A 27155-nucleotide genomic window follows, 5' to 3' on the forward strand; every position below is an offset into this window, starting at 1 on the left:
TGTGCAAAAAAAGGGCTTTCATATACAATGAGAATGCTCTTACATCTGGGTATGGTGTCATAAAATATATCACAACTTAAAGTCCAATTAAATTTAATCCACTCTGAAATGGTTTACGACCATTTCCCATAGCTAGGTCAGTGCCCACGTTTTCTCAGGCTTCAAAGGGAAACAGCACGTTAACTCTGTATGTAGCAAATAAAGATTGCTTAAACTAAAAAGAATTTCTGATACTAAACTAGATTCATTTTCTTGACTTTAGAAAAGTGCCCAGGTAGAAGGTAGGGATTCATTCATTGAACACCACTGATTCCAACATGGTAAATGGTGTCACTTCCTGCATCTGTTATAAAAGTAATGGCCTGATCACAGTCAGCAGCAAATCGAATAATGCAGAAAAAAAGGAGCATTCTGCCCTTTGCCAAAACAATTCTGAACTTCAGGTGGGCTAGATTCAAAATGTGCACAGAGAATTAATATGGGATTGTATGGAATTTGAAAACACTATTTCTATTATCTTGAGTTCGGTATATGTACACAAATGTTCCCATATAGATCTGTGAATATTATATTCAGATTCGGTAATGGGCGCAATTGAAAAGCTGCACGCTAGCAGCATTTACTGCACGCAAGCAGCTTGGCAATGCCGTCCCTGCAATTATACGAATGCAGCAAGAAGTGTCTGACACCGCCTGCTGTATTTGTGATCCCAGCACTGCGACCTCGGATAATAACCACGGCGCCGGCCAGTTGAGTAAGCCTTAGATTACGCATGCTGGCCGGCTTGCAAGTCCAGGAAACTGCGTCCATGGACGCAGATCCTGGCCTTGCCACTCCCGGGAAACTGGGGCAACACCGTTTCCAGGAACGCCGGCCATCCCCGCTCCGTACCTTAAATGCCTCTGCCTGTCAACCAGGCAGAGGCATAGCAGGGGCTGAGTGTGATCACGCACATGAGCAGAATGGGTCCTGCACATAATTGGGAATCTGCGTTCAGCATTGCACGCTGAATCAGCCCCTAAGTGTGTATATTCGCCTGTATGTTGAGTTTTTCTTATCTCTTTGGCTGGTCTATCCCTATTGACATGCTTAGTTTTAAAGCCGTCATCTTTATTAGTACAAATTTGCATCAGCCCTATCCTTGGTGCAAACGAGAGAGGTGTACTTACATGTATGCACATCACTGCACAGCCTGTAGTTCCAATGACACACCCTCACTGAGCTCTGTCTACATGAGAACACCCAGCTACATCCCATGTACACCCATTCAGCTGCAAGTAGAGATGCACACAACTCTGCACTGCTTCTAGCTACAATATGTACACTTCTTTCCGATGCATGCACGTCAAACTGACTTGTGTTCCACTCTGCCTCAGCCCCATAATGTGTTTTTTTTTCTCTTCAATTAGCTGGAATATCCTGAACAGTTCATTGCTAACTAAATGTAGATGTGTCATTAAATAGCATGGACACTAAATTCTAAATCATGCCGCATTTGCTGCAATAAATTCTACTCCATCTGTACATAGGTCTCTTCAGCAAGTGTGTTGCCAGATAATATGTTACACCTCTTTGCTGAATGACATAATGTGCACTTTATAGTGAGGCACATTTTGGTGCCTCTTTAAACAAGGAACAGAGACATATTTCGGATGATGATGGGAACAGTTCTATTCATGGTATGTCGGTGGTGTGTACACAGATGGTCTGGCTCACGTACCTGGTGGTATTTAGTTTCCCACTCTCACAATTTGATAAAAACAGATAGTCTGGGATGAATATTGATTCTGATTCACTCCTGTTCTCTTCTGTTGAGGTGTCTGCAGCTGAGCTGTCCACAGAGTATGAGGGGTCTGTGATTCTTGACGTGTGAGTGGAGACTGCTGGTGAAGCTTGGACTGAGGAGGTGGTATGAGATAGGCTCTCTACAGAATCTGTTTAAAAGAGTAAATCCCAATGTTAGCATATTTACATGTCTGGAGACTGTACACATGCCATTTATTAAGTATCGATGCAGGACACAGTGGAGACCAAATTGTACCAGGTGTTTATATTTCCTAAGAACACTGTTTCCCTGGCTGATAAACACAGCACAGGGAGTGGGGCCAACAAATGAGCTAAAAAAATGATTCTCAGAACAAGCCTGTTTACATAATAAGAGCTTCATGGTTTGAACGTCTGCAGCAGTTCTGTCCAGCACTCGCCAGATTCCATTAGATTCCCATGAAGGAGGGGAATTGTGAAGCTACTGTAGCAAGAGCTAACGCACTAAGAGAACGTGTAATCCATATATTGTGCGGATAAGCATTATAAAAGAGACAGACTTTTCATTCATCTGCATCATCTAACACAAGACATATAAAACCTGCAGCTCTGCAGGTTTTTGATCCCATCATGCTCTGTAAAATGCCTGTAATATATGGTCATAAGTCATAGTTTAGCTCAACAAATTAAATGCTGACATTGCAAAGTGAACATTATGCTGTCATGACTGTTAGAATAATGTAACCAATATCTACACCAGCCCTAACTTATATACTAATAATCATATAAGACAATAAAATGAAAACTACACGGTCATAAGATATACTGCAAAAAAAAAAAGATTATTTACAACTTTGCTTGTGCAGTAAGTGTGGTCTATCTGACATTTCCTGGGGTGCACAGAAACTTTTAACAATAATCTTTCACACAGAAATGTGTTGATTTTCCCTAAATGAGCAGCAACTGTGGCATATATCTATGTGTTCCTGAGATGCAGCACCCCAATGTCACATTCTCCAGGCTGCTCTCTGGATCTTCACCCATGAGGAGACATGCCATGCCTCTGGCAACAGAAAGCTTCACCCCCTTCCCCAGGAGGCGTCAGCCATCATGATGGGGATGGAGCCAGAGCCGGCTGTGTTTACCCAGAGCCACCTGTCCCATCAGTGGGCGGCTCTGCACAAACACAGCCGGCTCTAGCTCTGCCCCCTTCATGATGGCCGGGGCCAGTTGGTCCCAAAGCTGAAGCCTCCGCGACCCAGCAGGTAGCCCCAACCTTTCCGCACACGCAAACTGCCGCCTGCGACCTCCCCCCCCCTGCCATCTACCGCTGATACTGCTACATTATATAAAAAAAAGTACAGGTATCAGCAACTGCCCTTATGCAGGGGGAAAGAGGAGGATTGGAGCCTGCTGTACCTCCCCCAGCATGTGGTGCCACTAGGCGTGTGCCTCATTTGCCTAGTGGGTAATCCGCCACTGCTAGTGATATCACTCACACATACTGCCCAAAACAAATAAGAACATTCCAATATTTTCTAACCATTGAGGCCTTGGACAAAGATGTCTTTTATCCAACACAATTTCGATCCTTTCCCACACTGATCTAATACAGTGGTCTTAAACTCGGTCTTGAGGATCCCACACAGCTCACGTTTTCCAGGTCACCCAGCAGGTGCACAGGTGTAGTCATTACTCACTGACACATTTTAAAATATCCACAGCTGGAGCTAATTATTTCACTTGTGATTCTGTGAGGAGACCTGGAAAACATGCACTGTTAGGGGTCCTGAGGACTGAGTTTGAGAACCTATGATCTAATAAACTACAACTAGCAAACTACAGTCTGTAAAATAGACATCCATTTGGACAATCCTAATAATTGATGTTTTTTTTTTATTTTTATAGTTTTATTATTAAATGTTCATTCATTTTTAATTCAATTCAGTGCGAAGATTGAATACACCACACTGTTTGCCTTGATGGGAATTTGGTTAAGTCAGAGAAAGCCGGTTCTCGGCAACCGTCATTCTCTGACTAAAGTGCGCGCCAGGAACTTTTGTAAGATTTCTCCTCGCATCCCCAGGGGGGTGCTAGAAGAAATCCTTTAGCTGCTCAAACAGCGCGGTGTATTGAATAGCTGCGGGAGCTTCCTCCTGCGGCTATTTATCATCGCACTGAGTGATGTCAGTAGGTGGACTTCCTGCTCTATTAGAGCAGGAAGTCCACTGGGGCTTGCGGTAACGAGACCCTACCGCAAGGGTCTCGTCGCAAGCCCGATGGTTGCGATGGTCTTGACCATCGCGACCATCACCTGGCTGCTCGCATAAGCTGTGGGTGGTAACCCACAGCTATGCGAGTGGCCAAGAAGCCGCAACTAAAAAACAAGCGCCCGCCCTGATTCAGGCCCTGAATTCGGACCTATGTTGCTATAGTATTAACACTCACATGTAACACATAACTATCTCATATCTGCTAGAGTCATATTGTAGAAGAGATTGGAATTTTGTTTTTAATATTTTTAGACAATACGGTGTCAATGAAAAGTACATACAGTAGATTAAAAAGAAGATGTAAATACAGATGCTAAAATAATTTGCACTGGATTGAAATTTGATTGAACATGGCAGTTTTGAAGACCTTGTTCTCGAATGGGAAACAATGAGAGTCTAATGTAGGGTTTGACTGCTGCGGCCTCCCTGTAGTCAATCGGCAATCTTGGTACTTGAGTTCGTGAACCGGAGTTCATGTGTTGGAAGTATGTGTATGCGGTTCTTAACAACAAGTATGTATGAAAAGCCATTACATTACAAAACCATTGCAAATGTACAATGTTCACATTTTACTTGATTTTTCAGGCTAAACTACAGTTCGTGAATTTGCCACAAATTTTTGCAACTCGATCGAGAACAACTTTAGAAAAAATTTTAAGCATATCTTGCTGTAATGGGACCCATACATTAGCAATCTGAAAAAACAGATTCAACAATTCTGCTATTTTTTTCCCGATTTCCCGATTCTCCAGTCTACCAATATGTACTCATACAGTATATTAGATAGTTTTCAGTGATTTGCAGATCATTTTCAGCAGATATGCCAATCGTCTCATCATTTTAATAGTATCGGTAGGCAAATAGGCTGATCATTACCATACACTATCAATCTACAGCCTGGACTGGTCCGTGAAATCCAACGTGTTGGACAATCTGATTTACTGATTCCAATCACTTCAGTGACCTCATACATTGCAGATATTTTTATGCAATCATCTGCAAAATGGGGTATTACCCTAATTGATTTCTGATGAATGGGTTCCATGACCCATCGGAAATAAATATTTATTATACATTTTCTAAAATATATGGCAAAAAATGGCAATTACAATCTAATATGTTGGAACATCTTTTTGTCAGTTCTCCTGTTTTGGCCATATCCTTGCTATGGGTAACAGCGCATGAATTCTGCTTGCACACTTATTAGTTAAGACTGTACATCTGGTACTGTGCTCTGTAGAGCAGAATATTAGCACTTTCTTACAAAAGGAGTTCTGCAGTGCATCACCAGGCCCCTGTAACAGTGAGTCTTATGTATACACGACCAATGGTTTATCTTTTTTTTTTTTTTAAGATATTTTTATTTGACACAGACATGTTTTACGCTGCCTTTTTATGTATTTTATTATACTACCTCCACAGCCTGAATCTTTGTCTCTCGCTCTCATCCTGAGTTGTAGTGTTTTGTAAACCATCATATTCTTTTGAACTACATGGTTCACAAAGAAACAATGTTTACAAGTAAGGAAGCGCATGTAGAGATCTTGGCAAATATTAAACCCAAGATTCCTATGGCTTTACACCGTAATAAATCAGTGCTCACATTTTTTTCTTTATTTAGACTACAAGGCACACTCGCACCAATATTGGCTGCCTATGGAGAACAGAATTTTTAACATTAAGAAAAATAAAATACGGTGTGGCTCATTTGAAGATACTGTAAGAAGGAGCACTAAACTCCAGAAAATAGTTGTAGTTCCAGTTACATAGAATAACCACAATGTACTTGACAAAAGTCTGCATTACAAATTACAAAACATAGAAAAACACATAATGGATACTATTCCATTACTTAACATTAAAAGTATGTCAACAGGTGGCACATTGGTTAGTATTGCAGCACGGTGGCATGACTTCATTTGTGGCTAACCATGGCTCTATCTGTGTGTAGTTTGTATGTTCTCCCTGTGTTTTCCCGGGTTTCCTCCTGGTGCTAAAGGGACATACACACTAGACGATGTGCTGAAAGATATTGGTACACACTGAACTATATAGTTAACGATATTGTTCAGTGACATCATCCTGCCACATCTCTGAACAGGCATTTTATCGTGAGATTGGACTGTATGTTTACACAACAGCAAACATCGTTAACGGCCCCCGGGAGCGCGCACTGTTGGTCATTCACTGCATACACACTGAACGATATCGTTATCGTCCATATCGTTCAAAAAAATTGTCTAGTGTGTATGCGGCTTAAGGTTTCTCCCCAAACATCTCAAACATACTGGTAGGCAGGGCTGCCATCAGGGGGGGACTGCCGGGACTGCAGTACCGGGCCCGGAGAGAGAGGGGGCCCGGCTGACAGCACCAGGCGGCAGGCAGGGAGAAAGGGCATCAGCGCCGCTGTGGCATTTCAACTATGGAATGGAGGCGGCCGCGAGCTGTGATTAGCTCGCGGAACGACAGCCAGTCAGTAGCAGCAGCTCCTGATCAGTCAATCGGGAGCGGTCGATCCTGATTGGCTGCCGTCCCGCAAGCCAATCACAGCTCGCGGAATGGCAGCCAATCAGGAGCAGCATCTCATGATCAGCCAATCAGGAGCGTCCGCTCCTGATTGGCTGCCGTTCCGCGAGCTGTGATTGGTTTGCGGACGGCTCCATAGTTCAAATCCTGCAGCGCCGCTGATGCTCACGGCCGGCTCCAGTCCATAGTTGAATGACACAGTGCTGATGCTCTCTCTTTTTCCCTGCCTGCAGCCCAGTGCATTCCTCGACGCAGCCAGCCCTCTCTCTCAGGACAGGAGAACAATGAAGAAAGCAGGTATGCTGACCCTGCCCTGTGCCCCCCCCTCTCTTGTCCAGCCAGCCTTCCCTGCACTGTTCCCCCCCAGCCTTTCTTGCGCCCCCCCAGTTCAGCCAGCCAGCCTGCCCTGCCCCTCCCCCAGTCCAGTCAGTCGGCCTTCCCTGCCCCTCCCCCTGTCCAGCCAGCCTTCCCTATGCCCCCCCCTGCCAGCCTGCCTCCCCCCTCCCCCAGTCCAGCCAGTCTTCCCTGCGCCCCCCTCCTAGTCCAGCCAGCCAGCCTGTCTTCCCTGCCCCAGTCCAGCCAACCTTCCCTGCGCCCCCCCATGTTCAGCGAGCCTACCTATCTTTTCTTCCCCTACCCCTACTGCCCTTTGCCCGTAGTCCAACCAGCCGTCCCTGCCCTTTGCCACCCCAGTCCACCCTTCCCACCCCAGTGCCTCCTTTGTCCAGTCTTTCCTGCCCTGTCCCACTCGCCCACCATGCCTAGCCATCCCTCGTTTACGCACCAATTGAGGCAACACCCGTGATATAGCTCCACCCACATTATCCACAGCTCTGCCCAACTTTGCCCTATACCCGGGGGGGGGCTGCCTATTTTGTTAGAATTTCTGGTAGGTGTACTGGCTGCTGACTAAATTAAATAAATGTATTGTAATGTGTGTGTTAGGGTATTTATAGCTCCAATAGGGCAGAGACTGGTATGAATGACAATTATTCTCTGTACAGCAATGCGTAATTAGTGACGCTATATAAATGATAATAATAATGATGATAAATCCGCATTGAAGTGTGCCTATTATACTAGACAGCATACGTTGCAAGCTTTGTTGGACCTCAACAAATTATATACAATATGTGTAAATGTGTTTATGGAACATACAGTATGTCACTTTCAGATTACAGTGCCTCATTTTAGACAGCACAAGTTTTTAAGTCAACTTCCAATCTCTAGTTTCTTGTCTCCCATATAATAAAGCAAAAGTTAGATACACTTAGGTCCAAATTCAATTATCCTCGATATGTTACCACGTAAGGAAAAAGACTGCACGTAGCCTCGACCTTTAACAGCAGGAGCTTTTCAATTAGAAGTTTGTTTCCTTGCGCCGTAAATCTGTGGCTAATGCGCGTTAACCCATAGATTCCGGTCTCAGGAAGAAGTTAACAGAAATCCGCATTAAGGGCAGTCTGCAGGTTTAACGTGGGCTGTAATTTAATAGCCCGGGCAATGCATTGCGGCTAATCCTTAATTGCATTTGGCCCTTAATATTTAAATACCTGTGAATTCACTATGCCATACCTTATGTTGAAGCTGGATTATTGGCTGAGACAAGATCAGCTTAAAATTGAATCCCAGCGACGCCATCTTGCGACTGGCCGCAAGACGCCGTCTTGGAAATGAGATTGCAAGACGCCATTTTGCGAATGGCCGCCCAAGCGCCATTTTAGATAAACTCACAATTAAGTACATATGGCAATATTACTATTAGCACCATGCGATTGCATCTTTCACCATTTCTCATATACACATTAATACGCACAATTGCGCTGTTAACTAGTCGCATATTAGCGAATGCATAAGACCCTGAATGAAAACGCTGTTTGTTAGCTAAATGCGCACGCATATGTCCCAAGTTAACTAGCGTCCTTATATCAAACCCCGCATACTCACACATTACATATTCACATACAAGGTTCCATAAGCTTTAAGGTATAAGATTTAATTTTGTTCACTTAGTATAAATGCTGTGAAATAAAGATTATTTGGTAATTAAGGTGATAAGTAAGCCGTGTTTGGTATTGTACTGATGCGTACTCTTTCAACAGAATTCCGGTATTATCGGTGTGGAGATCGCATCGTGCATTCTCAACTTATGGACCGCAGAGACTTCAAGCAACAAAATGTACATTATATGAACAACTGTTAGGATGTTGCATGAGGCGGGAAACCAGAGACCCCCAGTTGTTGGAGGCTGGGTTGTGTCTATTTGAATCAGCATGTTAAACGCTGTAACAGATGCATCCCCCTTGGGAACCAATGGCATCAGCAACAAACTTCTCTACTGTGTTGTCTATTCCTGGGGGGTATAAATATGTGTGCTCCAACACTGGGTCTTAGTCTTCGTGCTGAATGCTGATTGACGAGGGGTTTCTTGCTGATGCCTAACATCTGGCCCGGAAGCGCTGCGTATATATACTGTACTTGGGCCTGTATAATTCCTTTGCGCCGAATTGCGTCTGGATCAATAGCGTGTAACTAACTGTACTTTTACTTGAATAATACTTTGTGCTTTGGAACCACAGATTCTAGGTCTGAAGTCTTTATTTAATGTATGACTGCGTACGCAAAATTAGCGTCATCCTTAGAAGGCATAGGCAGGATATTAGAAGGTATAGGCAGAATATTAGAAGGTATAGGAAGGAGTGTATAGAGGTTCTAATTCAGTATCGTTAGTTGGGGGCTCGTATCGAAGTCACTTACCTGCTCACACGGTACATACAGCTATCGATATTTCAGCAAAGGGTGGAGTGGCCACATGCAGGGTTTACCTGCAACCGCTTTGTGCTGAAAGATCGCTATCCGTTTCCGTGTGAGCCAAGGAAGCTGACTAGAATCCAGGGACAAGAGAGGAAAGATTGTTTTCCTTTGTTGATAGAACCTAACGTTTAAAGGGGTGCCGCAGTATTGAGTACACGGCTGAGTTGCAGTTTTGTGCACAGCAAAGACGCACTAAAAAATTGTCAATAGGTTGTGTGGTAGTCGCATTATTGTGTATGCGACTGGTCGCACAATAGCGTATACTTACTTCCGGTTGTGCTGCCACGTGTTTAAATAAAGCCGTTGAGGTTTACATTTTTCAATTGTTATCAATATCTGGGTTAACGTGTATTTTTCTGCGCAGGAAAAAGTATGTAACAGTGAGTATTTGTTGGACAAGGTTAAGGGTATCGTATGATCCTTAAGGGCTAGGTGCAAGGGTTAGTCTAGTCGCTCGGTAAGTAGCTTACCGTTCTATACACAGTAGCAGGTGTACATGTTGTCTTTGTTGTAGAGAGGTGCGTGGAAGTAGCCTACTTAAACTTCCATAGGTGTGGAAGTTGCCTTACTAAATCTTATCCGGGTGTGGAAGTTGCCCTTTTCAAATCTTATCCAGGTGTGTGGGCGCTGCCGTTTAAATCGTCCATAGGTAAGTGAAAGTATCTTGATTGTCTTTCACCGGTTTAAATCTTTACTGAAAAGCGTAGGATTTGTCTCAGAATGGGAGCCGCGCAAACAGTAGAGATGTTAGACAATGATGTGCTGCTAATGGAAGCGTCGATTTGGATCGGCCCGTCGTATTATGCATACTAAGTACGGTACTTATGCGATAAGGTATTGTGATGTATGGTTTAAAATGACGATGAAGAGTGTTAGATCGTTTCCCAGAATCGGTAGTTTTGATAAAAATGTACTAGATAATGTCCGGGATCACATCAGTCTGATGCGCTGCCGAGAGAAAAATGTCAAATATTCTGAATGTTTAAAGTTGTGGCAGCATGAAGGGGATGCGTGGCTTAAAAATGCGCAAGCAACGCAAACTAGCGTTGCGAGCGCATTGCCAGAGAATACATCCGCGACGCTAAATTGCAATGCGGGCAGGCTGCAAAATGGCACGCACGTGCAGCAATGTAGCATTGTGGAGAGCATTGCCAGCAGTTCACGCTCACCTCCCCCACTTATGTGGATGGAGGTGCAAGTTCAGTTACCAAAAATACCCATAAAAATGTAACAAGCAATTTGTACCCTCTCTTAAGCAACCATAAGGAAAATGTTTATGATGTGGATGATGAGCCTATTGTAATGTCTGCGATTTCCCATGCTGTGCAAATGATAGATGCTGCATCACCACAATCACGAGTGGTGCCGCCATCTTCATCGGTAACAGCAAGGGAAGTGCTAACACACTCTGCACCCGTAGAGGAAGTTATTAATACCATACGTAGCAGCAACAGATTAAACCCCCAGCCAGGTAACCAGGTCAGAGGTAGCAGCGCTACCGGTCTGCATCCCATTCGGACGATAACTGTTCTGAATGGAAATGCAGATGCAAACGGTGTAGTGCCCACGAGGGAAGTAGTAATGCATTGCCCTTGGACAAGAGCAGAACTAAATTCCATCATAAATGATTTCCCCGATCCCAAAAAGGAACTAGCCAAATGTCAAAGACTTTTGAGAAATTTGGGTAGTTCACATGAGCCAACTAATAAAGATTGGTGTGTGGTGTTAAGGGCCTGTCTACCACGTAATACCGACGTGACAAAATTTATCACAGATTGTGTGTTGGATGGTGACGTTCCCTTAACAGACCAAGTAAACCAAGGTAACATTTCCCGCATTGTAACTCAATTGGGTATATATTTTCCAGTAGTAGTTAACTGGAACAAAATTTTCACCATTAAGCAAAAGGAGAGTGAATATGCAGAAGATTATTGTGACCGGGCTCTGCAGGCTATCAACCAGTACACTGGGTTATAAGATATTAAAGATAGCACTCAATACAGGGGAATGATAGTCACGGTACTCATGGACGGTCTGAAAGATGACTTAAAGACTCGGGTTCAGACCTCACAACCTGGCTGGAGGGGAGTCACAATAGATACACTCATAGAATATGCCATAGAACATGATAAAAATATCACAAAGAAGAGAGAGACCCAGAGCGAAAAACTAATGGCTGTCAGTATCCAAGCTCTGGAAGGAATGACAATAACATCACAGCCAACCGACACACCTGCACCCACACACACACCTGCACCTGAACAGTTACACGTCCTCACCAATCCCACACCACAGCAAACACATCCTTACCCCACATATCATACACAACCACAGGCCTCATACTACCCACAAACTTCATACCTTCCACAATACCCTTATCCTTCATATCCTTACCCATACCCACCATCTTTTCCTCTTGCTCAACTCCCACAACAATCCTTTCATCCACCCCATTCAAAAAGATGTTTTAACTGTCACCAAGTGGGACACATAAGTAAGAACTGCAAAGTGAAGAACACCACACATGAACACGAGTTTCCCATGGGTTCATAGGCAACCCCAGTATCTTCTCCCAGGCCTTATATGACTGTTTACAATCTTTTCAACCTGCCAATGGATCTGTTCTAATGTAAAATGTGGACGATTTATTGTTGTATTTAGGTCATGTTTAAATGATATTAAACTGTTGTGCTTTATCTCTCACTCACAGGACACAAGGTTGCTAAGGATAAACGGCAGCCATGCCAGGCTAAGGTCGACTACTCGGAATACTATCCAACCCAATGGCTCAGGCATTATTTAGAGCAGTAGCTACTAATAACAAGATTTAAGTGCAGGAACCTGTATGCAGATACTATATCCCAAGAATTATTAAAAAAAATTATAGGGGGACTTATTTTACAGGTGACGTTTCCAAGAATATGTCTAAGGTGATGGGTAATAACACTAAGATTATCCCAGACTGTCTTTTCCTTTATTTGTCCCCCTTTGAGATACTGTTCAAACAGGCAGCCTCATGTGAAAATATGATAATGAGGTTACTGTGCAGGGTCTCACGAAGATGAATGAGAATTACAGAAATTGAAAGTATTATTAACTAACATGTCTAATGCAAACTGTCATGATGTCAAACCTGGAGAATTTGTTGTGATCCAAATTTTTTTTAGCTCAGGTTGTTTGACTGATCGGTGGAAAGGTCCGTATCTGACGATACCACATCCTCAAAGGGTGGCCGGGGAAGATACGTGGGTCCATTCCACCCACTATAGGGAGGTTGACCAACCGGTGGAGATACAAGGCAGAGACAAGGCCGATAACGAACTTGTGCCGAGAGCATTAAAAAGGTGACGGTGAGATACTTGAGCTAAAGAAATGTGTAGATCAGTGCTTCCAGCAATGGAGTGGTCTGCTGTGGTCATCCTAGTTCTTTCTTCCAGAGTTTCTGTCGTGATGATCTGTTTGGGGATACCCAGTTTCTGTGATGGGGGACCGATAAAGGAAATGTGAGCTGATGGCAGTGCTGATGGAGTGGAGTCAGGAGGAGGAGTGCTATACCAAATCAGGGGAGTGTCTGACCAATCTTAGTATTGTAATTGTTATGTTATTTGGGAAGAATACTTCCAGAAGTTATGACCCTCAAACATGTTGAAATGCTTGGTATACATAAAAACACACCGTCACCATATCTTCACACACAATATGAACACAGAGGCAAAAGAAATATGATACCTGGTGACGTGCATAAAGCCACTCAGTTAATTAGTGAGACAACTGGCTTTCAAGTTTTAGTCGCACTGGATTCCACCAGGATTGCTCGGGGTACATTAAATTTTAGGTATATTCAGGAACTTGCTAAATTGATAGATAATATCACCGAGATGTACGATGACACATTCAGGTATACAGGGAGAGAATTGCAAGCACACAAGAAAGAACTGGTGCAACACAGGCTAGTGTTGAATTATTTAACTGCTGTTACTGGAGGGTATTGCGTAATGTTAGCCACCCAATTTGGAGTAAAATGTTGCACCTATGTCACCAATGATACCAGCGACCCCAAGGAGGTGATAGACCGAAAGATGGATGAAATTCTGCAGCTAAAATGGGAGTTTCGTAAGAACCATAATGCTTCAGTGGCTGAAGTAAGGGAGAAGATAGAAGGATGGGTTTCATGGCTGAACCCAGTGAAATGGTTCTCAGGTCTAGGGGAATGGGTTCAGGAAGTGATCGCCAGCATAGGCAAATTCTTGATCCTTATACTGATTGTTATCATAATAATTGGCATATGTGTCCGGTGTGTTCCTATTGTGTTGAAGTGTGGAAAATGTAAAAATAGAGTAAAATGCAAGAACAAAACTATGATGGTGGTCAGTAATGACAATATGAATACCAAGGTAAATATAGAACTGCATTACAACCCTGAACTAGGAAATACCATCATTTAATGTATTATATTTAGGCGTGCATAGAATGTATTATTGAAATGTTATTTTTAAAACACCTCAGATAATGTAAAGTCTCAATTCCCCTTCAAGACTGCCTTTATAAGACTGGTGCATCCCCACACCTTTCACATGATCTTCCAAGATCCGCGGTGTGCGTATAATAGTAGTTTTATGTCCCCACCCAGAGACACATTATTGATGGATTAAGAACCACCTTGTGCCATCCCATAATAACACTAAATAGTATATAAATGTAAGCCTAAATTATATTTTAAAATCAGATTGTGATAGCATGTTGTTCGCTATCAAAGGGTGGACTGTCGAAGCTGGATTATTGGCTGAGACAAGATCAGTTTAAAATTGAATCTCAGCGACGCCATCTTGTGACTGGCCGCAAGACGCCATCTTGGAAATGAGATCGCAAGACGCCATTTTGCAAATGGCCGCCCAAGCGCCATTTTAGATAAACTCACAATTAAGTACATATGGCGATATTACTAGCACAATTGCGCTGTTAACTAGTCGCATATTAGCGAATGCATAAGACCCTGAATGAAAACGCTGTTTGTTAGCTAAATGCGCACGCATATGTCCCAAGTTAACTAGCGTCCTTATATCAAACCCCGCATACTCACACATTACATATTCCCATACAAGGTTCCATAAGCTTTAAGGTATAAGATTTAAGTTTGTTCATTTAGTATAAATGCTGTGAAATAAAGATTATTTGGTAATTAAGGTTTTATACATGATAAGTAAGCCGTGTTTGGTATTGTACTGATGCGTACTCTTTCAACAGAATTCCAGTATTATCGGTGTGGAGATCGCATCATGTATTCTCAACTTATGGACCGCAGAGACTTCAAGCAACAAAATGTATATTATATGAACAACTGTTAGGATGTTGCATGAGGCGGGAAACCAGAGACCCCCAGTTGTTGGAGGCTGGGTTGTGTCTATTTGAATCAGCCTGTTAAACGCTCTGTAACAGATGCATCCCCCCTGGGAACCAATGGCATCAGCAACAAACTTCTCTATTGTGTTGTCTATTCCTGGGGGATATAAATATGTGTGCTCCAACACTGGGTCTTAGTCTCCGTGCTGAATGCTGATTGACGAGGGGTTTATTGCTGATGCCTAACATCTGGTCCGGAAGCGCTGCGTATGTATACTGTACTTGGGTCTGTATAATTCCTTTGCGCCGAATTGTGTCTGGATCAATAGCGTGTAACTGACTGTACTTTTACTTGAATAATACTATGTGCTTTGGAACCACAGATTCTAGGTCTGAAGTCTTTATTTAATGTATGACTGCGTACACAAAATTAGCGTCATCCTTAGAAGGTATAGGCAGGATATTAGAAGGTATAGGAAGGAGTGTATAGAGGTTCTAATTCAGTATCGTTAATTATGATGCATTACACGGACATCACATGAGCAGGGTTTATTACACATTGTGCTTCATCTTTCAGAATCAAAAGCTTATTCCCCATGTTCAACCATCTTAATACTGAACAACGTCTGCTTTCACTGGTTTCTAGTGCCAGAGCCTGCTTCCCCTCATGGCCATTACACTGAGGCTCATGTCAGTCATACTGTCTCAACATGAATTGTAAGATGGCGGGGCTGGCGGAACATGGTCAAACATTGAGGTGCATAGTGTGATCAGATTTCTGCGTCTAAGGGGCACATCAGCAGCTAAAATTAATTGCCAACTTGTTGAGGTGTACGGTGATAACGTCATGTCACGGAAACAGGTTTGGGTTTGGTGCACTGCCTTTGATAACGGCAAGACAGATGTTGAATATGGGCAGCGATCCTGCAGGTCAAAGACGTCCACCACAGATGACAATTTGTGCCGCAGTGAAGATCTGATTCAGGAGGACAGACACATTTGAGTTAGTGATATTGCTGACGAACTGAACATCTCAGTGGACACTGTGCACAACATCGTTTATGAGCAACTGGCGTACAGGAAAAAAAGTGTTCACACTGGATACCGAAGCAACTCACAGCAGTTCACAAAACCAATAGGATGGGATTGTCTCTTGTGCACTTAACATGGTACCATGAGAAGGGAGTGCAGTTCCTGCAGCGTATTGTTACAGGGGGTGAAATGTGGGTGCATCATGTGACATCGGAGACGAAGCAAGCATCCATGACTTGGAAGGGGTCTATTCAGCAAGCAAAATTTTACTGAAATCAGGTGGAAACGTACGTTTCTGCATAATTTAAGTGTCCCAGCTATGCAGGAAAGTGTTAACGGAGAAGAATGCAATTACATTCTCCGTAAACGACTCCTACAACATCGCACTGTAGAGAGGAAGTCTTTGATCTCTATAGCGATAAACATTTTCTACAATTCGAGTAGCAGGAGAACGGTAAAAAATTCCTCAAAGGTCTACCTTATATAACACCAACTGCCAAAAACTGCAGGGAGAGATGGCTCTCATCCAATCAGTCCCTGCAGCCAGCTGGAACTCCACCCACTCTCTGCCCCTCACTCCATAATTACACTGCCAGTGTGCCCATCAGTGTAATTACACAGCGTTGCAAAAATGCACACACATATATATATATATATATATATATATACACACACACTAATTATATATAGCTCTTCCCAACACTTGTTTACCTTAAATTCATACTGCTACCTCCCCTACATGGTCCTCAGTAGAAGCTTCACCTGGGAGGCAGGGGAGCGTTTGGGGGAGGGAGAAGTATGAATTTAAGGTAGACAAGTGCCGGGAAGGCTATATAGTGTACATATGTATGGTATACACATATATATGTACATATATACACGCACTATATATATATATTCATACTGTATGCTGTGCAGAGATGGGGCATGCGCAGAGAAGTCTTTTTGGATAACCGTAAAAACGCCTTTGGGGACTTTGCAGGAACAGCGTGAGGAGATTGTTGCTAAATAGCAAGGATAAGGATTGAGAAAAGAAAAACATTGTGTTGATGTTGACTGAAAATATATCAGGCCAATATCGACACTGATGCTGAATAGACCCCTAATTGCTTTTCTCTAGCTGTTTAGCTGGAGATAGCATACACGTGTGTCATTCCATATATACTAATTAGTAAAGTGCAAAGATGTTTCTCCCCTTTTTCATTGCGATTTTCATGTTTTTGCAGCCTTCATACGTCACAATAGGGGCTGTGGAGGATCACAGTTTGTAGTTATGAAAGAAGCTTCACTTCTGTCACCTTTTATATAAAGCATAGCGCCAACTCTGAATTTCTATTACTTGCCTCCTGCAATGGAGAAAAGAATTAAAGAGACAGTAAATGTCCTGCTTTCTCCCTCGGAACCTGTTCGGTGTATGCACACTGGGAGACAAACGTATATTGCAATCTTTCGCAAATGCCACAAGAACACACAGTGGGCTCAATTCATGTACATAGTGAAATGGCTAGCGGATAATATTACTATATATCGCATCATATCAATGAAATATATAGTAACATTTTGTAACCATTCAGTAATACTTACCTGTCCGACGACCTCTTCTGCGATCCCGATAAGCAGTGCGAAGACTGACATATTGGGAGTCCGATAAGTCTTCTTCACCACTGCGTATGCACTGGCAGTGCCTTGCGCTTGCGCGTCCGCCCATTTCACACTGATGATGCTGGATACAAAGGGGTGGAGCTAAGGAAGAGGAGCAGGAGCAGTGTACTTTACTGCTCCTTTCCCACTAGCAAGATACGAGATAGCGAAATGAAATGGAGAAATGAAATGGGAATATGACGTTTCCGTTCTTCTTTGAATCGCTCTTCCCGTACTAGAGTAGGGGGAAGTGATTCTAACACTAATCTGGGGCATTTCTCGGGAACCTCTTCTACAATACGAGGAAGCAGTTAAAAGCCATGCTTCATGCATGAATAGACCCCAGTATGTACATTTTCTCTTCAGCGGGACAGGTAATTTTTGCATGGTCTCTCCCAGCAGGCATGTCTATATAAATATGGCGGTCACAATAATGCGAAACAGTAAAAAATGCTGAAAGTTTAGTACACTACAATTGATACTAAGTAGATCAGGGGTCTTCTATCATGGCCGTCCAGCTGCTGTGGAACTACACATCCCAGCATGCACTGCCACCTTTTTGATATAACAGCATGCCAAAACTATGGCAGTGCATGCTGGTATGTGTAGTTCCACAGCAGCTGGACGGCCAAAGTTGAAGACGCCTGAAGTAGATATTTTAGAATATTAGTATGTTCAGCAGTTTTCTCTGTTATTCACAATGATAGAGCACAGTGTTCATGTCGTGTAATTCTTTATATGGTGCACACGATATGTATATTTTTCCCATATTACTAGCAGTTCCATGCACGGAGCGCTGTAGAATAATCTTTTTACACTAAGGGGCATATCTATCAAAGCTTGATATGAGATAAAATTGAGATATATATATCACCAATCAATCAGCTCCAAACTATAATTTCTTAAACACAGCCTGCAAAATGTAAGTTAGAAGCTGATTGGTTGGTGATATATATCTCACATCAATCTTTGATACATATGCCCCTAAGTACATTAAATCTATCTCTCCATACCAAAAAAAATAATAATTCAGGCATCATGGGAGTTGTAGTTCATCAACTGATATATTGTCATATGTATTCTCCTCTGTAAGCTTTTTAATTTATCTGTCACTTTTACGTTACATAAGCATTCAAGCTCAAGCTGTCTGCATGGTCATTTTTAACAAGAACTAAACTGTTGATTCTTTATTCATATGTATTTATCTTGTATGAGACAATATGTACAGTTCCATGAACACTATTAGTAGGGTGTAAATGATGGCACAATGTGAGCACAACAATCCGTTTCTCGCTGTGTTTCTTACAGCAGATGGAGCACATGGCGGGAACAGTTGTGTCCTGTCAGGAAGTGTCTAGGTGCAGATGTCCTCACAATATTCTCCCAGCAGTTACTATACATTAATAACCGAGAGCAGCCTTTATACACTCCCTGCAGACTGGCTGATAAACACTGTTATTGTTACCAAATGTGTGTCATTCCTGCACTTATTGAATGTGATTCTTTTGTAGAGAAAATCAGCTAAGGGAATTCATTTTAAACATTAGCTGTGGAAAGAAAATTAAAATAAATATGATAAAATAAAATGTAAAATATTTTCCAGGGTCACTTTTCTGCTGAGCACACAGGTAACGTGGGATACTTTGCAGACTTTGGAGAACTAAAATCACTGCAGTGACATGTTTACGAGATGTGATAATAATGGACTCTTTCGCATTTTACATATTCTTTTTCAATATATTAATTTATAAAGTCTAGAGAATAGGATAGATGGCAAGAAATGTGTCTAACATGAAATTAGGGACAGCTGCTACTTAAGTGCTGAGGAGGAAAGTGGGGATGTATCATTTACAAATTGCAAAAAGTACAGGTGCAATTGCAACAGTTTAATTCCTGCAACAAAGATGTTTTCATTATTACATAACTATTTATCATTATTCCATATTTTAGGTGGTCTTCTTGAGACCCACAAACAATAATTTCACTGTGCAGTACCTGAGCCTTCACTAGAAGCAACGCATAAGTGAAAATGTATCACTGAGCGTGGAATGCATGTATCACTGAGCGTGGAATGCCTGTATCACTGAGCGTGGAATGCATGTATCACTGAGCGTGGAATGCATGTATCACTGGGCATGGAATGCATGTATCACTGAGCGTGGAATGCATGTATCACTGAGCGTGGAATGCATGTATCACTGAGCGTGGAATGCCTGGATCACTGAGCGCGGAATGCCTGGATCACTGAGCGTGGAATGCCTGGATCACTGAGCGTGGAATGCATGTATCACTGAGCGTGGAATGCATGTATCACTGAGCATGGAATGCATGTATCACTGAGCGTGGAATTCATGTATCACTGAGCGTGGAATTCATGTATCACTGAGCGTGGAATTCATGTATCACTGAGCGTGGAATGCCTGTATCACTGAACGCGGAATGCATGTATCACTGAGCATGGAATGCATGTATCACTGAGCATGGAATGCATGTATCACTGAGCGTGGAATTCATGTATCACTGGGCGTGGAATTCATGTATCACTGAGCGTGGAATGCCTGTATCACTGAGCGTGGAACGCCTGTATCACTGAGCGTGGAATGCATGGATCACTGAGCGTGGAATGCCTGTATCACTGAGCGTGGAATGCCTGTATCACTGAGCGTGGAATGCATGTATCACTGAGCGTGGAATGCATGTATCACGGGGCGTGGAATGCATGTATCACTGAGCGTGGAATGCATGTATCACTGAGCGTGGAATGCATGTATCACTGTGCGTGGAATTCATGTATCACTGAGCGTGGAATTCATGTATCACTGAGCGTGGAACGCCTGTATCACTGAGCGTGGAACGCCTGTATCACTGAGCGTGGAATGCCTGGATCACTGAGCGTGGAATTCATGTATCACTGAGCGTGGAATACCTGGATCACTGAGCGCGGAATGCATGTATCACTGAGCATGGAATGCATGTATCACTGAGCGTGGAATTCATGTATCACTGAGCGTGGAATTCATGTATCACTGAGCGTGGAACGCCTGTATCACTGAGCGTGGAACGCCTGTATCACTGAGCGTGGAATGCATGTATCACTGAGCGTGGAATGCATGTATCACTGAGCGTGGAATGCATGTATCACTGAGCGTGGAATTCATGTATCACTGAGCGTGGAATTCATGTATCACTGAGCGTGGAATACCTGGATCACTGAGCGTGGAATGCCTATATCACTGAGCGTGGAATGCATGTATCACTGAGCATGGAATGCATGTATCACTGAGCGTGGAATTCATGTATCACTGAGCGTGGAATTCATGTATCACTGAGCGTGGAATGCCTGTATCACTGAGCGTGGAACGCCTGTATCACTGAGCGTGGAATGCATGGATCACTGAGCGTGGAATGCCTGTATCACTGAGCGTGGAATGCATGTATCACTGAGCGTGGAATGCCTGTATCACTGAGCGTGGAATGCCTGTATCACTGAGCGTGGAATGCCTGTATCACTGAGCGTGGAATGCCTGTATCACTGAGCGTGGAATGCATGGATCACTGAGCGTGGAATGCATGGATCACTGAGCGTGGAATGCCTGGATCACTGAGCGTGGAATGCCTGTATCACTGAGCGTGGAATGCCTGTATCACTGAGCGTGGAATGCATGTATCACTGAGCGTGGAATGCATGGATCACTGAGCGTGGAATGCCTGTATCACTGAGCGTGGAATGCCTGTATCACTGAGCGTGGAATGCATGTATCACTGAGCATATATTAATAAGGAATACTACTTTAAACTTTTTTCCGAGTAACTACTGATTTTGAGCTGCTTATGTACTGTGTTACTCATGATAGTAAAAGAACGTTGCTGCTGTCTTTGGGCCTGATTCAGAGATGTACAGTGTTGCAATCTCAGCTGTGATTTAGTAAGCTACTGAGGTGCGATTGTTTGTAACATAGCACCCTCCCCTAACAGTACAGAGGCGCCAACCAAAACCATTGCAAACAGCACCACAATTGTGTACACATTCACAGCCCATACACAGGTTCTCCAATTATCGCCCATCTGAGTAACCCTATGGTCACGCAGAATGGGCGCCAATACTGAGACGCTGGGGCCATCTTATGTGCGTAGGGGTTCGCAGATGCCTGCTGCGACCTGCCCCCAAAACAGCACTGACCCGCCTGCGTTTTGCCAACCATTTCACCATTTCTTCCCCCAAAAGGTGCCTTCCTGTCAATCACACTGTGATCCCTGAAGGTATGCATGCGGGATTGCAGAGGGGGCTTGGTGTACGAGCACTAGTAGTTATTTTATGTGACCTTAGTTAGGGTTCTGGTGTTGCAACATTTCAGCAGCAATTAATCATGGGCCAAGTTTATGCAATAACACATTGTGCAAGGTTTTGTGCATATGTTTTTTTAAAATGTACCTTCACTACAAACGTGTACAGAGCAGAGTAACACATAACACCCCATACTTACCAATTGCCACATCAACCACCACAGCAAATGGCTGCCATTCTTCTAAATAAAAAATAACCAATCTTATGCACTGCCATCATTAATCCAACAAATGGACACCATCATTATACCCAGCAAGTCCCTCTGCCCAAATCAGAAGATAATTACTTTCCTAGTCTAGGAATGTGAGGGCATATTGCACAAAGACAATCAATGCCAGCAATATAATGCAGATAATTATCTTCTTCGCTAGCTATAACTTAAGCTGCCCATCCACTAACAGACCTCAAAACGACTGTACGATTACGACATTGTAATTGTGCAGTCGTTTGTCAGTCTGTGATGAGCCTGCACTGAACGAGCAGTAGTTCAGTGTAGGCATAATCAATCATCTGCAAACATGCTGAACCTGACGTTATCGCCAGGTTGTCCAGCATGTTTGGCCGATGATAGATGTCTAAACGACCAGCGGGACCGTGCATCTCTGGTCGTTTTAGACATTTTTGCAAACGATTTATGAACGATTGAATGATATCATTATCGTTCAACTTAATTTTCTAGTGGATGGGCACCTTTAGTTACATGAAAAAAGAAAGAAAGAAAAGCGCTCTGCTACTGTCACTTCGCACATGGGGCTGCTGGAACTAGGTAGGATACCCCACATACATACAAAATGGAAATGGAAACAGAAGACCAGCGCTCACCAATGTGAAAAAAAGAGATAGGAAATGGTGACGATATTAAAAACATATACACAATATAAGAATGATACACATAAAGAATCTATTAAAATACATTTAAAATGGCAATAAATATCAAATATATCACCTAGGATAATATTGGTATTTGTTTATGAGGGTTGTAATATAAGAAGCTCTCCTGTATGTTGAAAAAACTAATACTGGTATACAACATGAGACAAGGCAAAACATATAAACATATATGGGGGTAGATATATATCAAAGTCCTGTGCTGAGCACTCTCCATAGGCGCTAAATAGCGCTGATATTCAATGTCTACGTAGTACACTTTAATATACAGGCAATGTCGATAGTTGATCTTGATAGTATAAGGATTTGCCTGATCGGCGTTACTCACCCGGCACGGCTGGCAGTGATGAGCAGTGTATATTTCAAGAGGTGAGCAGTAATAGAGAGGACCCTTCCTTTCACCGGCTCCAATACGGAGCAGTCCATTCAAACCTCCGATCGTCGTGGCTGTGGTGTCCAAGTGAGGCGCAGCAAGGTGCAGTAAATCACGGGCGTCCACCGGCAAACCTTTACACGCTGTATGTAGAAAGCGTGTGTAGAACGTTTCCCATAATGGTATATATCTACCCCCATATATGTTTATATGTTTTATCTTGTCTCATGTTGGATACCGGTATTTGTTTTGTTCAACATACAGGAGAGTCACTTATTTACAACTCTCATAAACAAATACCAATATTATCCTAGGTGATATATTTGATATTTCTTGCCATTTTACATATAATTTAATACATTCTTTATATTTATCATTCTTAAGGGTCCTATCCATTAGCAGATCTTTTTCTACGATGAAAGACAAAAAATGTATGTCTTGAAAGTTCTGGGGCTGCGGTGACAGATATCTGTCATGTACATGACAGATTTTTGCAAACTATGACCAACGAACGATATTGCATGACATCATTCAGGGAGTGGATTTTTTTAATGTTTCTACTAATTTTCATAAAAAATATTGTTCGTCGTTCACCGCTTATAAACTGACAGATATTTCTAATATCTGTCAGCGATAAGCGATAATTGACCAACATGTTGGAGAGAGGAAAGACACAATTTGTCAGCCGCGGGAGTGCGCATCTGTCATCGTTCGGGGCCTATCCATGACAGATAAGTTGAATGACTGAACGAAATATCGTTCATCGTTCAAATTTATCTGCTAATGGATAGGCCCCTTTATATTGTGTATATATTTTTAATATCGTCACCATTTCCCATCTCCTTTTTTCACATATTATTGAGCGCTGGTCTTCTGTTTCCACCTTTAAATACATGCCTACCAATTATCAGGCTTATTTCCATAAAAATACCAGCACTGCCAATTACTTGTTGCAGAAATACCTCTGATCTGTCAGTCATATACTGGAAAAATACTGTCCAACAACTAGCATACATATTGTGCCCAGATCATTCTAACCCTCTTCACCGGGAATTTATACTGTAACTTAGAAGAGTCCCCATCAGTTTGTTGCAGTGCTTCTACTTGTTCTCTAGATATGCTGGAGTAATTCAGGGCTATGAGAAGTGCTCATTGAGACTGAGTGACATGAAGCACAGTGACGTGCAAGTGTAAGAAGAAAGTGCAACAGTCAGGGTCATTCAGGCTGTGAGCATTCATAGTCTGGAACACAGTGTCATGGAAGCCTATACATGGAGGTGCTGTAACCATGTATGTTCCAGCACTGTTCTGATTCTGTTCTTCATTCTACACATATGGAGTATGGAAATGTATCCACGCTTCACAGAGGGAACTTTGGTCGCACTGCGGCTTTGGTTTAAACAAAAAGCATTGTTGGAACTCCCCAAAAAACATGTCTGCATCTATATTAATGATCCAAAAATCAGGGTGTGTCAACCTTGTCCCGAGACAGCCTATAATAACAGCCATGACACAAGTGAATATACCGTATAGGCATAGGTTCCCAAACTCCGCCATTGCAGTCCAGGTTTTAAGGATATTCATGCTTGAGCACAGGTGACTTAATTAGGACCTCAGTCAATTTGATTCAACCATCTGGACTCAAGCATGGATAACCTGGTATAGTTTAGAACGCTCTGCTGTAGGACTGCCATAGAAAAGACAACAATTGACCTATAATACACATATGTTCCATTACAAAAGCAAAGTTACAGTAATAAGAGCTTGTTATGTTACTTATTCATCAATAATAAAAGAGCAGCAGGAATGTTATGAGGACATTCAAACCAACAGTAGTTTTACCATTTCACACATTTCACTCACAGCAACATGTAGAAAATATTTTTCTTTTAGCACAAAATTTCCAGACTGCAACTCCTTGTATTATTTACAGTCTTGTTACCCACCAGGCATGGCTACTGATCGCTACCCTTTACCTAACCTTCAGTCTCATCATTTGTGCAGGACTCTCCCCTGGGTGCAGAAAAGCCTCGCCACACTCTTCTTTGAGTCTGGTAATAGTATCGGAGTGCATTAATGTTATATTGCTGCAGCTGGGTGAATAAATTATGTATAAGTATTGTCTAACCAGAGAATGAAAAGAAAAGGTTTTCTTTTTCTGTAGCATGACCTAATCCGGCAGGGATAGAAACGGCAGGAAAACGCGTGTCCGTGTTTTATGGTTAAAGCAGATCAGAAATGTTTGAGTGCTATGCTTTAGTGATCTGAATGTAGTCATGGCACCAGCAAGCAATGGCACGTCAAGTACTAGTACTTATATGCGATGTCAGCCATATGTTCCAGACATGTACTGTTTATTAGTTATGTATGTTTTTTTACTGCCATATCCTTGTCCTAGATTGTCCTTGTCCTTCCTTAATCCTAGAGACATTTGATGCAAAGGACAAGGCAGAGGCAGATTCAGTGGGCTTTTAAGTCATTGAAACAAGTAAGGGGACAACTATCTCGGCAGATTTGGTGAAAGGAATGAAAATATACTTGTTAAAGTTCATTTTTAATCCTATGTGAGCTGTGTCAGTACATTCTTAGTTTTACATAGACTGGAGCCTATACCTAATAAACTGTTAGTCCAATGTTTGTTATGTGAGGGGGCACTTTCTACTGCACCTAATTATAATAATCACAGATAGTAAACTCTATACATATAGGGGCATACTCAATTAGCCGCGTTAACAAGCAATTCAACTTAACGCAGCCGGTCACGAGTTTTTCCTATATGATTAGCAGCGCAAATTTAGCCTCAATCATTTTCAATAAGTTTTAACGCAGCTTTTTTCCCTCACAGCCCCTGAACAGGTGAAAGGTGTCTGAAAATCCCTAATTTAAGGTAAAAATGTTGGGCTTGTTTCAGAATTGCTGGGACAATTAAGCACTTATTAGCTTTCATTTAGCTCAATTTGTACAATAATTACATGTCATTTTTGAGGTGAGATTCTTCAAAGTGTAGAATAATGGGTTAAAATATGTGTGACATATATACAAGTGTGTTGTATAGATGGGACGGGTGGTTTAAATCTTGCAGGTGGGAGTTACAGGTGGTTTTTGACAAATGGCTTTAAATGGCACAAAAATCAATCTACATGTATTTCTATGCACCCGAAATAAAACTAGATCATTTATACCCCTTTTACACCAAACTAAATATCCCGGGTTGATGTGTATCAACCCGGGATTTTTGATAGTGTAAATGGATCCACCCGGGTACAGGGACCGGGGATCCAACTCGAGTATTTTGCAGGGTTGGCCATGGGTCGTTCCTGTGCCATCCTGTAGTGTAAACTGCGCTATCCGGGTCATGATGACCCGGATCGCGCCGCATGTTGGCCGATTGGCTGGCTTCAGTGGCGCTTGGAGATGACGTCATCTCCAAGTGTCCACTTCAACGCCGGAAGAGTCTTGTGAACGGCAGCTACTCGGGAATATTCTGAGTCGGCGCCGGGGAAGTTCCGGGTCTGATGCGCATTGGAACCCTGTTCCAACCTCTGGGTCAGACCCGAAACTTTGGTATAAAAGCAGTATAACTTGCTTGGAAAATCTTGTTTTCTATAATTATTTCACTTTTATAAAAAATTGCAAAAATGAGCCATTTGAAACATTTTAAGAGCCTCAAATATTTTTCTTTTGCCCACTGATAGACATCTATGCTATTTCCATTCTTGTTTTCACTCTTTTAGGGTACAGGGTGATTTCCCCATTTTTCCCCACACTTAACTTGGCTATTAACATGAATGCACAAGTGCTTTCCCAATTGAATTGGTGGAGAATCGGGAGCGCACATAGACATGGTAATCGGAATTACCATGCGATAGGCAAGTTCATTCTATCCAAACATTATTTTTTACTGTAGATAACTGAATAAATCCCATACAGTCCAGTGAGTAGTAAAGGATCATCACAGCCTGATATTAGTAGCTTGTCTGTGTATGGTCCCATATTCCTATGTCTCAATGATTCAATTTTGTATCCAAGTTGGTCACCCCTGTGTGTGGAAAATTGGGCACATGCCTGTTGTTTAGCACTCAGCTTTAGGTCACAAGCATTTAATAGCGAGGTTGTCATCTCACTCATTTGCAACAGTTTCATCACATTATGTCAGACG

The 27155-nt window shown here is 42.5% G+C and overlaps 1 protein-coding gene across 1 annotated transcript in view; it reads right to left on the reverse strand.

Moving 5' to 3' along the window:
• The window catches only part of GAB3 (GRB2 associated binding protein 3), a 137597-nt gene that overhangs the window by 31685 nt on the left and 78757 nt on the right, over nt 1-27155 (reverse strand). Inside the window, exon 3 of the mRNA XM_088482936.1 lies at nt 1721-1934. Within this exon, the coding sequence (XP_088339062.1) occupies nt 1721-1934 (214 nt within the window). The remainder of the gene's footprint in view (nt 1-1720; nt 1935-27155) is intronic.

The sequence above is a fragment of the Taudactylus pleione genome, unplaced genomic scaffold (genome assembly GCF_031769625.1).
Source record: "Taudactylus pleione unplaced genomic scaffold, aTauple2 ptg000296l, whole genome shotgun sequence".
NCBI classification, from domain to species: Eukaryota; Metazoa; Chordata; class Amphibia; order Anura; family Myobatrachidae; genus Taudactylus; species Taudactylus pleione.